Source organism: Hemiscyllium ocellatum, chromosome 2, assembly GCF_020745735.1.
Source record: "Hemiscyllium ocellatum isolate sHemOce1 chromosome 2, sHemOce1.pat.X.cur, whole genome shotgun sequence".
Lineage (NCBI taxonomy): Eukaryota > Metazoa > Chordata > Chondrichthyes > Orectolobiformes > Hemiscylliidae > Hemiscyllium > Hemiscyllium ocellatum.
Genome location: NC_083402.1, coordinates 33250050 through 33266043, shown reverse-complemented (window position 1 = coordinate 33266043; position 15994 = coordinate 33250050). Strand labels below are relative to the sequence as shown.

At 35.3% G+C, this 15994-nt stretch overlaps 1 protein-coding gene across 4 annotated transcripts in view; it reads right to left on the bottom strand.

The window, feature by feature from the left end:
- Nucleotides 1-457: 457 nt before the first annotated feature.
- Nucleotides 458-15994, bottom strand: part of pik3r1 (phosphoinositide-3-kinase, regulatory subunit 1 (alpha)) — a 75407-nt gene continuing 59870 nt past the window's right edge. For 2 of the 4 annotated variants that reach the window (XM_060835586.1, XM_060835578.1), the window contains 9 exons: nucleotides 12085-12187; nucleotides 10735-10833; nucleotides 10444-10624; nucleotides 10037-10162; nucleotides 9755-9897; nucleotides 6248-6424; nucleotides 5582-5656; nucleotides 5329-5499; nucleotides 458-4263 (listed from right to left, as the gene is read on the bottom strand). In XM_060835586.1, coding sequence (XP_060691569.1) covers nucleotides 4074-4263; nucleotides 5329-5499; nucleotides 5582-5656; nucleotides 6248-6424; nucleotides 9755-9897; nucleotides 10037-10162; nucleotides 10444-10624; nucleotides 10735-10833; nucleotides 12085-12187 — 1265 coding nt within the window. In that variant the 3' untranslated portion in view covers nucleotides 458-4073. Of the gene's footprint in view, nucleotides 4264-5328; nucleotides 5500-5581; nucleotides 5657-6247; nucleotides 6425-9754; nucleotides 9898-10036; nucleotides 10163-10443; nucleotides 10625-10734; nucleotides 10834-12084; nucleotides 12188-15523; nucleotides 15706-15994 lie in introns of those variants that run through there. The other 2 variants (XM_060835596.1, XM_060835606.1) reach the window with 2 other exon arrangements.

Below are 15994 nucleotides of genomic sequence, written 5' to 3'. Positions count from 1 at the left end.
CCCTTACAGCACAGAATACCTTTACTGCAAGAGGTGTAAAGGTGTATAAGATGGTGGTTCAATGTCACCTCAAAAGTATAGTGAAGGATAACCAATTAGTGCTGGCTTTATCTGCAAAACCTACATCCCATGAACAAATTTAATAAAGGAAAGGAGGCTACAAAATAAAAATCTAATTTAGATTCAAACAGTAGGATTTTTTTAAAAAAGAAAAAAAGGGACTATTATCCCCAACATTATTCTAGAGTGTGTGTACATGCACAGTTACCAAGGCCTTTTGCATCCAGCAGAATCTAGGTGTCAGTATCTATAGCAACTATATACTTGCTCATTCATAGCTGATTAAAATAACAGCAAGAATTATGCACCAGTTACATGAAAGCTGCTAGGATCTGCTGGTAGTTGTTAGAAATCCAAATTTTTTATCTGATTTTTCCTCCTCAGTTCCACACACACATTTTTGTTTCCAAAAAACAACTTTATTCCTTATGATAGTCAAATACATGGATTATAGCAATTTGAAAAGAGACAATTATATCAAACCTAGAGCTCAAGCATAGTTTTAAGATGTTGTACATGACAATAATGGTGCTGCCTTCCCAGACAAGCTACATCATGTCCTTCTAGCCTTTCAACATTTTAAAAAATAAGCAATTGGCTTTTTAAACAAAGCAATCTTAACTACTTTACAAACATTATTCAACTAATGAAGTTTTGAATTTCTAAGGATTGAAAAATAGCAGCAAATTGGACAGCCGCTGCTGTCTCATGGTGATGAATCATACAATTTGAATAACTTTATCCATGAATTCGCAGAGGAGGGCTAAGTTGTTTAAGTTGGATCTGGTATATTTTGGAAAGTAACTAATCAAACAGAAGACTGAATTAGAATACTGTCTAATTAGGAGAACCAACGATTTCAACTGACACACCTTTTCCCTTAAGTGAACTTTGCCCAACCAGCACTCAAAATACAGTAACGAGCGAATGTCATGCTGAGCAATCTGTAGGAGAAATATTTGGTATAGGGTGATGGAATCTTTTAAAACACCCAACATCAACACAAATTCTGCAACTACATTTATTAATTCAAGAAAAGAAATGGCTCAAGAATAATTACAAGATTAATATCCTTTCAGATCGGTCTTGTTAAGATATGCATCTCCATGTGAAAACCCATATCGATAGTTTACAAGGAACTTCCACAGAAATGCAACACTGAACAAAAATGGCACACAATGCATTTTTTTTAAAAAAAGCACAACAGCAGTAGTACCATTAAATCAAAGAAGCAGTACACACATGAAAGGAGCAAAGCTTCTTCAAAAACACAGCTACAGCAAAATACAGAGAACATACACAGCAGACACAGAAACAAATGAATTTTCATACACAAGATAAACTGTGCACATAACCAGTTCAACATCCAAACATTTAACAGTTGAATTAAATTTATAAAGCTCATGGTACCTTTGGAAGAGCTAAATAAAACGCATGCTAGTGGAACCATAATTATCCTGCTGCAACTGCTTGCATAGAGGTTGTTTCACACCACCAAATGCAAAGCATTCTGAAGTGAGAAGAGTATGCTGAAAGTGCAGTAGAGTTCGTGGTGCACATAACAACAGTAACATGAATTATCTGAAACACTAGCTCATTTTCCATTGGAAGTCTAATCATTTACACTTAATAGCTTTGCAATATCACATACTTAGGTAAACAACGCTATTTCTCCTAGCATGCTGACAAAGGGTGAAATGGTGTTTTTGCAGAAAGTTTGTGTGTTACACTTGCAACTGAATCAAAAATATGCGTACATGTAAGCAAATCCTCTTTCATTTACGAAGTCATCTTAGACCAGCATTAGCACAAATGTTTGATCCACAGAACAATTAAACATTAAATTTTACTTGATTGTCTTTTAGCAGGATTAGATTCACATTCTAAGACAACTCAAGTTGCATAGTTATGGAGGCCCACATTAAAGTTGTGATGTGCAGAGTTCCTTAGTTATACTTTATGGTAAAGTACTTCATTTTAGCCTCATGAAGGATTAGCTACAAAGTGTTTATGAAACCAATTACAATTTTCCTGTGATCATTAACTGATTCTACTCCCACCCCACTCAATGTTCCCGTTTAATGTACCAATTCTCTTGATCTCATTCAGTGGAGCGGCAGCAAGGTTACTGTGACCTAATTTCATAACTGCAGCTATATGGTCCAAGTGTGCTTGTAAGTGGCAAATAACTTATTGGTATTTGAAATTTTCAATGCAAAAGGTGAAGGAAGAGGAGGTACACGCTAGCTCCTCAGACTTGAATAGCAAAAACTTACAAGTAGTAGCTGAGTTACAGCATTGACAATTTATGATTTTTTGTTTATTTCAGAAGGGTGGCACTTTACCTAATCTGTGCTATTGAGCCACATGCAGCTGAATATTTAGCAGTCTGTGTTGGTATTTTGGCTCTTTTTCTGAAGTCTCAAAATGTGCACCTACTTACAAAATACTTAAGCTTTTGTGTTGTGTGAAACAATTATATTAATGAAACAAGCTCCAAGATAAAGGATTTTAACATCAACTGTCATTTTCCACCAGCATGGACACCAGAAGTTCTGTTGCAGGGTTACAATTACATCCTTTACAAATCATGATTTTCTTACTTCCACAATTGGAGGTACTAAATAAAGGGCTAAGGCCCATCAGTACAGGACAACAGCAAAGTTGAAAATAAAGAAGAATATTAGAAAACAGCCATTACGTGATCACTTTGGAGTTCAAAAGCCTGAAAACTGTAGGGAGAATTAAATCTAAGGAAGATGAATAGCTCCAGTTTTCAACCTGCTGCAAGGTAACATTTTTAATGTATGTAATGCTAACTCCTGGCCTGGCAATGGGAGTTTAACACCTTTTTAAAAGACTTTCCTTAGTGTTTCCTGCGTACATAGTTATAAAAATGGTTGCACTGACTAAAAAGAAACATGGCTTAAACTTACTTTAAATGGCAATGATTTTTCAGCTATTTCAATGAAGAATCTCAAACGATTTTGAATTTTTAAAAAAATTCTTGGCTCATTACAGCCCAAATCTGCTACTCGAGTTGCATTAATAAAGATTCAAAATGCATTAGTTTCTGCTTCTTTCTCTCCCAACTTTAGAAGTTGCATTCACAAACATCTTTGTGTTTTAAAAACACTTAACAGAAGATTTATAACAACTGACAACACTTATAGGCAACAAAACAAAGCTTATATTGTGGGTATGTTTTTCTTTGAAAATATACAATGTGATATGCAATATGCAGCCCTGCATAGCAATATCTGGAAAAACACATCAGCTTCAAAATAGGAAAACACAATGCAAAATCTGGTACGTTGGGCTGATACCATTTTACTTGATCCGACTCTCCCAGAGTGTCAGAATCTGTACATATGATTTTACATACTGTGTGCCACTTTTTATTGAAGTCTTTTTCTTCAGGTTTTAGTTTTATAATGCAGGCTTAAATGCCTAAAGTCTACAAATCTGGCACTTTGTTACGATGATCCAATTCCTTCACCTACCAAACAAAGCATTCCCTTTCTCATCTTAATTCTGGTAGATTTCCAAAGTGCCAGTTTGCTCTACGTATTTTAGTCCTCATTTATTTTTCAAACCAGTCACTCCTTTTTGATACACTTCCTCAGTTCAGATAAAAAGAAACATCTCCAATGGATACAATTAACGTATCAATGTTCCTCTTCAGTCTCTTTCTATCCCTGGTTTTGCAGTAACCGACATTCCAGCTGGTAAATCTTGAAGAATGTAAACAAGCACCAATAAAAATAGGCCCCAACATCCCCAACACGGAGATAGTTTTGCCACTCTCAATTAACTTGTGCTTTCTTAAAAAGCACTTCAGGAATTTACATTCACAGCTCCATGTGTTTGCTTCTCCCAGTTAAATCTGTGGAAAGCTCAAGTTCACTTAGCACACTGTCTTCGGAATAGGAGTCAAACTGAATCTGAGCAAAGTAGTACGAGCCTTTTCAATGACCTCAAGTCTAGCAACCAAAAACGAAAGTGTTTAGCTCTCATCTTCTCTGATTAGCGTATACTGGATAGGCTAGTGTGACATTGAGAGAGTCATTATGCTGTACAAGCGATGTGTGCTGATAATGTAGCACCAGTTCTCGAAGTGAGTTATACAAATTGTACGGCTCAGCAAATCCATATCCTGTGGGGGTTTTGTTTATGACACAATGTTTTACATCACCGTCAACCCTACAAAAGAAAGAAAGCAACACCATTAACAATGAATGGCCACAGAAATATTAACAACCAAATGGAGTTCTTTTATAAAGACAAGATATAAATATTTCCAATTTAAAAAAAAAATCAGAATATACTTCTTAGCTTAGGGTGCATTGCAAGCTATTATACACAGTATTTTATTTTTATATAATGGTGCACCAAGGGATGAAAAGTATACTCTAACAAGGGAAACTGGGATATTGCTATAAGAAAGGGTGCCACCTCAGACTAAACAATTAACCATACATTTAAATAGGTGGCTTGAAAGTCAATAGGTGATCACAAAAGAAACCATTACAATGAGGTATTGGTAGAAAGTTGGTAGAGGAAAAGTCAGGCACTGGATTTTTTAAAAATAAAAACAAGGTATGGGGCTAATAATGATGGTCAAAACTCGTCATGGGGAATCTGGTCAAATTGTTAGTTAAAAATTGCCATCTTAGATCAGTTGGTAGCATTCTATTCCCCATCAACAGCACGTTCTAAACCAATGACTTTTATCACCTGAGACGGTCAACAGCAGCAGATACACTGGACCACCATTACCTGCAAGTTCCAATCAAAAGGCCCAGATAAATCACTGTTCCTTCTTTGTGGAGGAGTCATAATCCTGGAAATGATTATCTAACAATATGGTGGGTGCACCTATACACCAAGAAGAATTGCAGTGGTTGAAGGAGGCAGTTCACCATCTTCAAAAGACAGTCATAGAAGGGCATTAACTGCTGACACAGCCCACATCCATGAATAAAAAAAAAGTGTGGGGTTTCGAGCCACACCCCAGGACATAACACTCTGTACTCTCAGCGAAGTTTGTTGTTGCAAGTGAAGTCCCTCAGATAGAATGCTAAATTGAAGCTTCATTTAATATTTAAATCATGATTTTTAAAAATTGTAATCTTGCTATGAACAAAGAATTCTACAAAAAGTATGAGACATTTTGTTACAAATTAAATTGAATGTTAAGTTGATTTATACATGCGAAGATTTTGCTTTAAAATTTCTAGCATATCTGTAAAGGATAAGTATACATACACGACTGAGCAAGCGTAACAGCCTGGTTTGCTGCTCTCCCTGACTAGGAATGTTCCATCACGTTTTCCTCTCAGTAAGCTCTCTGCCCGAGTCCTGTTGATATTTCCTACATTCCATGTTCGCTCATCATGATGGGGTAGATCTTCATCATCATCTACCATAGAATATTGGCTAAAAGAAATCAAAATTGTTTTCAATAATAAAAACAAAATATATAGAAATGTGTACACTCTTAGAAATTAGTTGCTCTTACTCTTCAGCATTCTCATTCTTAATTCCAAGCCATTCATTGATCTTCTTTTGCCGAACACCCTTTTGCGTCAACCACCTTCAAAAAGAAAATTTAAATAAAGATATTACTGGGAGTGTAATTGAACTTAAGTGTACTTTCTGGAACATGGAAGACTGTTCTGAATTACCACTAACTGTATAGGTCATGTTTCTTTACCCAAATTAGTTATGACTATACATGTCTCCATCACTACATTCAAAAACACAAATCTATGCATTGACAAGTAGCACCTAGAATTATCTTGTTTACTGATACAGGTGAAGCACAGAATGCAATTGCAATAGATTTAATTTCCAAACTAAGTGATACAGTTCAGCCACGAAGTTAAAAATTGATGCTAAGACTTTATTCTAAGCATAAAGAACAAGAATCATAAAACTTATTTGAAACGCTATCACAATCCTGTTTTTGATCATAAATATTGGCTTAAAAAAGGTTAAAAATAAAAACACTGCAAATGCTTTAGTTCAGAAATAAAAACCAAAAAAATTCTTGAAATACTTCGTATGTCAGACACCAGCATTGGAAAGAGAAGCAGAATTAATATTTAAGTTTCTCTTTCCAGAAATATTGCCTGACCAAAACATTTCTGGTGTTAAATGCTCTTTAAATAAGAACTTTGCTTACGAAAGGTATTGGTCTCTTGTCTTTCTTAATTGAATCAGGTCAGGTTTAATGCTGTTCATTCTTTTGTCAGTTTCTCGATAAACAGCGGCTTGTTTCTTCAATTCTTCTTCTAATCTTCGCTTACTGTCAACAATCTCACTGATGCGGGACTTCAATTTTTCATAATTTACCATAATTCTGGAGAGAAGTCAAACATTAGCAATGATGAAGTTGAAAACAAATGGAGATATTTTGAACTAAACTGTAAAGAGATAATATACAACCTTAACCATAAAAAGACCATCCCTCATGATACGTTCTAAAGTCCATTCCACTAAAAATGAGCAAACGAACCATAGAGATATGAGAATTAAAAAACATTAAATCCAAACAAACAAAAAGCATGCACAAAGTCTATAATCAGGAAGAGAACCTAACCAGAGAATATAAAATCATAGAAAAACAAATAGAAAACAAAAAAAATGAAACAAAATGAAAGCACTAAAACATGAAAGAACTGGGAGTACACAAGAACAAAAAAATGACTGGAATAAAGGAGGATGATGACAGTAAAAGGAATATTACAATGGTGAAGATAGAACGAGAGAGATATTAGAAAAATATTCCACGTGAGGACTGTTTCAGCGGCTAATCAAAAATCTAAAAGCGGTGACTGGGGAGTATCCATGTACAAAAATCCAGTTGGAAAAGGAAGTCTGGCACACAAAAATATAAACTTTTATCTTCAAGAGAAGTTAGAATTATTCCAGAAAATTAACAGACCAGTTAGCTTTTTAGCAGTAGTCAGAACGACACTTGAGTATTCAGATAACAAGATAATAAAAAGTAGTCAATAAAGATTTCTGCAAGGGTAGTGTTTAACAAACCTTGTTTAATTCTAAAAAGGTCAAGAGGAAGAAAAAAAAAACAGATGACAGGAGTACATTGCACCTGCTGCAAAACATCAACATTCAGAAGTTTTTGATGTTAGTGGGTCAAAATCCTGGAATTGTCTCCCTAAAGGCATTGTGGACCAACCTATAGCACATGGTCTGCAGTGGTTCAAGGCAGCAACTCAGCACTTTATCAAGGGTGACTAGGCACAGACAGAAAATGCTAGCCAGTCTGCAACACCCACGTGATTATATAAAATACATGATGTATCATGGAAACACTTGTAATCAATAGTCATGAATAAGTTAGCAGAACAAGTTTGAGGCTGAAAGGCAGAACTGAAAATGTGTTGCTGGTTAAAGCACAGCAGGTTAGGCAGCATCCAAGGAATAGGAAATTCGACGTTTCGGGCATAAGCCCTTCATCAGGAAAGGCAGAAGTTAAGGAAAGTTTGAGACTGGCAGAAATATGGAAGGTATATGTCCTACAAGGATTGATATTAGTACATTAGCTGTGTGTACTGTAAAGATGAGATATAAATTTAAACGAACAAATGTTTGTGGTGGCGGGGGTGTTGGGGGCAAGCAAAGAGTCAGTTACTAATGCCGAAGACAGCAGCAAAATACGGGATGCCAAATAATAATGGTTTGATTAATGGTTGGCTAAGTCAAAAATAACGCTCCATGTAGTGAAGTATGAAGTAATTTCTTTTCATTGACAGAATAAGGAATTCACTCAATCCTTGGAAAGTCTGGAAGCTAAATGAAATATGGCCATATAGATACATGAATCAAAAGTAGCCACCATACAAACTGATAACCCACAGTGTGCACAGTAAATACAGCATACAGATAGCCATTCAATGCTAGAGTAACAACATTCAAAAGCTGTATGTAACATTAAATTTATATAGAACCTAATATGGGCAGTTCTTGTTTCCATGCTACAGAAAAGATAATGAAGCACTGCAGAAGAGCAGAAAAGGATTTTAAAAAGTGTGCTAACAGAATTTAAAACTATAAATGGGGTACTGGCTGGGGGTGGTCTCTTCTCTGGAAGAGAAACAACTTTGGAAAAAGTGAAGTGATTCAATAGGATGATTGTGGAGAAACATTTTCTAATCGTGGGTAAGTCTAGAACAAGGGATATAAAATCATAAGTGTTACAGTGCTGAAGGAGGTCTTTCAGCCCACGATGTCAGTACCAGCTTGTTAAATGAGCTTCATTACCTGGAGACAATATGCTATTTTCCTTCCTGTGCCCTTGAAAATTATTTTTGACAAAATAAATTCTCCACTACCCTCTAAATGCCTCAAAACAAACCTGCATCCACCACACGTCCAGGTACTGCATCCCATAATCCAACTACTTGATTGAAAAAGGAATTCTTGCCATATTTGCTCTACCTAGCCTGATCACTATTTTGAAGACCCTATCAGAGGTCTTCATCATATTCTCTCCAAAGAGAACAGTCCCAACTTCTTAGATCTATCTTCATATCTGAAGTTCCATATTCTTGCAAACAGCTTTTGCACACTAATGTGTTCATATCCTTCCTAAAATGTAGCACCCAGAACTGTACACAATGCTCCTAATGTGGTCTAATAAGTGCCTTACACACTGATAAAATACACAGATAAGATAGGTTTCAAGGGAACAAAGCAAAGAAAAATGTTTCTGCGCAGAATGGTGAAAATGCAAAACTTGCTGCTAATGAGTTATTCAAGGAGAGGTTTGATGCATACATGAGGTGTATGGAGAATAGAAGATAGTAATGAGATGGAGGAGGCTTGAATTGAATATAAATTCTGGAAAGATAGATCAGGTGAATCCAAGTTGTTTGCTCTGATGCTTTAGATCCCATGTGATTCATACAGAATATTACAAACCTACGAAAGAAAACTTGCATTTTAATAACTTTTCAATACCACTTCATACGTCCAAGCGCCTTACAAATACTTTAAGTGTATCACGGTTGTAGGAAACAGCACAGAAACCAACCACTTGCAAACCAGTTCACCCTGGCCTTTACATAAGGCTTCTCCAAAACTTCATCTAAGTTCACCAGGAGGAGGTGGTGGTTTAATGAAAATGCTACTGGACTAGTATTCAAGTCCAGACCAAAAGGTCAGCAAATGATGGAATTTAAATTCAATTAACCAAACTGGAATTAAAACCTGCTATTTGTAGCGGGCATCACAAAAGCTTCATCGACTGTTGTAAATACTTATCACTAATATCTTCTAGGGAAGGAAATCTGCTATTCTTACCAAATCTGGCTTGCATACAACTCCAGACCAACAATCATGTGGTCAACTCAAATGCCCTCTGAATTGATCGAACAAACTACTCAAGTATTTCAAAACTCCATTCAGTATAGCCTCCTACATCATGTATGCATTCACTGAACCTTAAATTCATCAATACCATGTATCATGGAGTGATGGTGGCAACGATTTCCGTGTTCTCACCATTCTCTAGTTAAAGTTTCTTCTGAATCCTCTATTTAACTTACTAAAAAAAAACTAAATTAAATATCAAATGAAAGAAAAAAAATTACCATTTCTGGAAACTAGACTGTGATGAACTTTAAAAATCTAAACCAAGAAGATTAAACCAAGACAAAATGCAAACCTCTGAATCTCTTTTTCATTTCCTTCTCGTCTGAATTTTTCAATATACTCCTTGCTGTACCTTTCCTGCGTTTGACACTGTTCCTCAAATATTTTGATTGTTTCATTAAATGCTTCAATAGCTGTCCTTTTCATTTGAATTTCCTAATTGAAAAAACAAATTAGTATGTACAAAACGCAATATTTATTAGAAGTGCAAAATATTTGATGCACTACAGAATTCACTCCAATAAAAATACAATTTTTAATGGAAGCAACTTAGTCATTGGCAAAAAAAACTCACTTGAGATGTTCTTGTACATTCTTCATAAAGTCTGTCGTACTCTCTACTCTTTTCCTGGTACTGAGTGTGATACTCATGCAATTTTTTGCCTACTGCATCAATGTTGTCCTCTTTCACTACTTGATCCTGAAGAAAATGGGAGATGACATGATACAAATACTATGCAATATTTAAAATATGGTTGCTCCTGAAGACCATCTCAAGTAGTATTAAATGTCTAGATTTCAACATTAAATATTTAAAGTACAAGGAAACATCCAATAAATATAGCACAGCAGGCTTCTTTTAACAATTTAAAAGAATGGGATATCCTTCAAAGTATGATAAAGTTCAGAAATTGAACTTAACTATATTTTCCTTCAATACAATAGTCTTTCAACATTCAGATCAAAAAGGTCATATCATACCTGCTGGAACTTAGAGACTGGGTACAATAACTTAACATCTAGTTTAGGGTTGTACTGTGCCAGCGATTCATGACGATAGTGATTTATAAGCTCCACCACGGAATTGAATGTTAGTGGGTCAGAAAAGCCATATTTGCCATCTCGATGAAAAATTTTGATTAACTTATTGTTGCCTCCTTTCCTGCAAAAGTGACATTTCAGGTGACAGGTTCAGGTGATATGTTGCATGTCAATATCTATCAAGATGCTCCAAAGAATGCATATTTGATAATAAATGTTCAGAAAATTTACCTCAGGGTAAGAGTATAGTCACCATGCATTTTTGTTGAAGCGTCACGGACTAAAAAGGTACCATCAGCGGTGTCTCGCAGTTTTTCATTGACTTCCTCTCTGTGGGATTTGGCAAAACGGTGGGTCGGAGGAAGGAGTTGGCAGTGGTGGTTGCGGGGGAGCAATAGACAAAAGAAAGTTGCTCAATTAGACCATTCTGCAAAACTTTTAATTCTGCATGACTTCTAGCAAGATCATCACTTTCTTTTGAATTCTGATATTTTGCAAACCCATAATGAAGTACTGAGGTTTAGTTTAGACCGAGGACATTGGCCCAAATTTCATATCAAATGGAAATGATCCACAGCTAAGTTATACAGCCAATTTTATCTGGCAAGGCATGCCTACGAATTTAGTTGGCAGGAACAATTAGTTTAGAAGTATTTACAAAGTCCTACTGGAGAAAGTACTGGCAAATGCAAAGTTGTCACTTTGAGAATTAGCTTTATTTCTACCGTAGGTCATCCTTCGTTTAGGAAAAGGAAATTTATATTCCAAACAAATTTTTATACGCTATAGATAACGTGTACAGTTTAGAAACAGATTATTCAGCCAACCTAGCTCGTATTGACACTTAGTTTCATTCAAATTGTCTCCAATCTTTCCTCATCTAAAAATCAAATCACAATCCTCCACCATTTCCATCTCCCTCAACTGCTAGTCTACCCTCCCATTAAAATGCATCACAACTATTTCTTTCAACCATATCCTGTGGCAGAGTGTTCTATATTCATATTATCCTTTAAGGAAATTTCTTCTGAATTCCCTATTAGATTTTCTGGTGACCCTATTATTGATGATGTTGAGTAATGCTCTTCCCAATAGGAGTAACATTCTCTCTAAATCGACTTGCGTCAACACCTTTTGAAATTTTAAATGTGTCTGTTGGGTCACCCTTGGAACATTTTTTTTCTAAGGGAAAAAGAGATTCAGCCTACAAATTCTTTCCTGATATGTATGCTCATGAAACCAATCCAGTTCGGTTTTAACCTGAATTGACAGTCATGAAAGAAATCTTTTCATCAAAATGTAACCTTGACTTCTGAACACCTCTTTGAATTAAGTAATGTTCTTCTGTTCTATCCTCGTTGACAACCACAAAAACTTACTATTCAAATAATTAAAATTTCTGGTTTGCTGCTATCCAGCTTTAAGTAATCTTCTGCCTTGCAACCCTCTGCTACTTATGTTTGGAACATACGAATACAAATAACTAGGTATTTCCCTGAGCAGCTGTCTGAGATGAACTAATATGCTCAGTTTTATTCTGATTTGGGAGTACAGAGAATATAATCAAAGCTATAGGCTTACCTTGAAATGTCTCCCCAGTACCATTCAGCATCCTGCAGAGACATATTGCTGTTTATCCCGTTATTAGTTACAGGTGTGGGTTTTGGTGGCTTTGGGGGTAAAGCTGCGTAATTAAAAATAAAGAACAATTATATAAAATTCCCAACTTAACAAATCTGCTTTGCAATGCTATAATATGGCATGTACAAAATATTCTGAGTAAAGCATTAAATAGAAGGGGAATCAAAAAAGCTTCATCATTCGCCAATGAGCCAAAAACTCAACAGTTTAAATTTGAAGCAAATAACGTGGATGCTGGAAATCGGAAACAAACAAAATGCGAGAGAAACTGCCACACTTACTGAGAGGAACAGAGTTAATGTTTCAAGTCCAATATTACTCACGTTTAAAGCCCATTAGGTTATGAAGTCATATGGACTTCAAAATGTGAACTTTGTTTCTTTCTGCACAGATGCTGCCAGACCCAAGTTTCTCCAGTATGTGTTGCAACATCACATATTGCTTTAAAATGCTTTAAAATAATCAAATTGCAGAGCAAAATGTACTAATTAAAGTTGCAGTTGCTCTGTTTAAAATCAGATTCTGTTCAACTTCACTTTACTGAAGCAAATTACATTTGTAAATCAACCTTTGATGTGTTATGACATACCTCCATCCCCTGGACTTTCTCATCCAGAGATAGAGACACTGCCACTGCATCTCAATATCATTAATGAAACATTTCACACCAACGGATGACGTATCTTAGCAGCAGTCCAGAAAATTAGTTTCTGAAATTAGTAGGTTGACCTAAAATGATAAGTGCACCAGGACAGGATATTCTGGCTGTAAGGATTCAATTGCAAGGAAATGCATCTTCACACAATATGGAGAATTGGGCATCTATAATGAGGTCAACTTTATTCCTTCCTTTCATTCAGTTCTGAAGAGTGTTCCAAGATTTTGGAAAGCAAAGGGGCAACAATAAGAATAGACCAAAGAAAAACCTTCAATTTCTGACAAATTGGAGTCAAATAGCACAGAAACAGACCCTTGGTCCAATTAGCCCCTGCTGTCCATGCGTCCATTCCATATATGAACCACGCGGTATGTAAAAACATTGTCCCTCATGTCCTTTTTAAATATCACTGCTCTCACCTTAAAAATATGGCCCGTTGTTTTGAACTCATGCACCTTAAAGAAAAGACCTTTGCAATTCACTTTATCTATGACCCTTATGGATTTTATAAACCTCTAAAGGTCATCCCTCGACATCCGACGCTAGTGAAAATAGTCCCAGCATACCCAGCCTCTCCTTGTAGCTCAAACCCTCCAGAGCCTGGTAAAATCTTTTCTAAATACTCTCCAATTTAGTAATATCCTTTCTATAGCTAGATGACCAGAATGATACAGTACTTCAGAAGAGGCCTCACCAACTACTTGTACAACCTCAACTTGACATTCCAACTTCAATACAAAAAGGTTTCAGCAATGAAGACAAGCATGCTAAATGCCTTCTTCCTCACCCTGTTTACAAGTGATGCAAATTTCAAAAAGAATTATGCTCCTGAACCCCTAGGTCTCCGTTCTACAAAACTACCCAGGGCCTTACCATTACTAAGTCCTGTCCTTGTTTGTTTTACCAAAATGCAATACCTTGCATTTACCCAAATTCAACTCTGCCATTTCTCAGCCCACTGATCCAACTGATCAAGACCTCTTTGTAATCTTAGAAACTCTTCTTCACGATCATCTATACCACCAATTTTGGGTCATTTGCAAACTTGCTAACTATGCTCAAGTTCACATTCAAATCATTTACATTAAAATATTTTAAAAATATGACACTAAGACTGAAAATCAATACTACACAAGAGAACCGGAATCCGTGCACTACTGACTTTATACTGAAATAATCTGGGTGATTTTCCAGGTGACGAAGTACAATACTGATATATTACTAAAATAAATTTTTAGATGATACACAAACTACATCAAATCGTGAGCATCTCACATGGTTTTAAAATAAATGCAGAAGCACATTTTAACATAACCACTAGCTAGTATTAGATGATCAGCAGGAAATTATGTAGATAAGAATTGTTAATTAGACATTCAGTTTACTGCTGCAATCAATTCACATTTGACAGATAAATTAAAATCTGAAATTTAAGCATGACCTCCACCTTTTCAAACAAACAAACAATTCTCCATCCTCAAAAAAACACTACTTCACATTTCAAATTTATGGATATAGTTTCCAAAAAGCTGCTTCAAAATACTTCCACACCTATTATGTGTAATTCTCTCCCAACAACTAAAGTAATGAAAGGGTTAAGGCACTGTACTGAAACCTTGCTTAAAAAGGTTTTTAAATGAACCATACAGAAACAGATTCTGCAGCCAATAAAAACAATACTGCAGGATTTTTTTCAGCTTCAGTGGATATTAAACCTTCAAAAGATTAGTCATTAATATAGTCACAACACTCAGTATAGCCTAGCTCTTTATAGGATTTTAGATGAACCTTAAATATGTTGACTAGGACATCTCACACTAACCACAATACCTTTTAAAAAATTATTTCAGCAAATACTATTGTGCTTTTACAAAGAAAAACAACTCGTTTTCATAAATCAACGACTTATTCGTCTCAATTTTGTGAAAAAAAACTGATTAAAATGGTAGATAAGTACTTAGCATTTAGCAAGAATGTTAACAGCTAGCTAATTTATAATTTATATTGCAATACAAATAAAACTAAAAGCAGAAAGAACAGCCACATATTTAACCTTAAGTTATGTATCATTTCATTAATTTAGTTTCAGAAATGTACAGATATAGTTCTTAAGTAATCTTGATCAAGTAACTTTCTTCTTAAAATTCTGTTTTTCTACAGATAACTATAATTTCGTAACACAAGTAAACAAATATATACTGCTCTAGCAATTAATTTAATTTTGAACTGGTCAATAAAATACTATGATGCTACATCTAATAAATAGTAGTTAATGAAGCCACTGGGACTGCACAAATTCCACTGTTGACCCATTACAAAATATATATTTTTGATGAATGCATAATTTTTACATTGCCACTTCAGTTTCAAGAATGCGCATAGTTATTTACCTTCCTGAATACCAGCCACAAATTACTAACCCTATAGCAAGATAAAAATGACAAATATTTCACTAGAATTTTAGGCTTTGTTTTGACACGGATTGCTTTCATTATTCATCCTTGTCAAATATGCTAAATGCAGTCCTATCTCCTGTTAAATGGAATTACAAACACGATGTAAGTACCCCCTTCAGCACTAAAGTTAACATATCTAATATAAGAGGAGGGAAAATAATCAGCAGCAACAAATATGCTTCATCTAGACTGAAAATTTAAACATTTAACATCCAGAAATCACAAACAACTTCACTATTGTCACAGATTGTGCACAAATACCTACATTAAACCAGTGCTGTTTTGGTTTTACTGTAGAATTACCTGGTGGATCCATCTCTATGTAAAACATCAAATCTGTGGCACAGGGAATTTCTGTTCTATGATAATCTAATTCTAGTTCTTCCATATTCCAAACTGTCTTGTACATTAAGATTCGAACATTGCTGATCAGGGTCAATCATAAGAAGAAATGCAGTCTTTTTACAATGATGTCTTGGAATTCATTTTAAAACCTATGAAGGGCTGCACTGTAACCTCTTACATCATACACTACAGCCAATCCAAATCAAGATAATGTCACCAGACCACTCCTGCTCATTTCCTAAATCTAGTGACTTTCAGTATTAATAAGTATCAACTCCCAAATTCAGTAAATGAAAATCATTTTACAATAAAATTAGTTAACAGATGAAAATCCTACAAAGTTAGCACTAATAATTTTCTATTTTCTATCTAATGCTTTCAGCTTGGTACA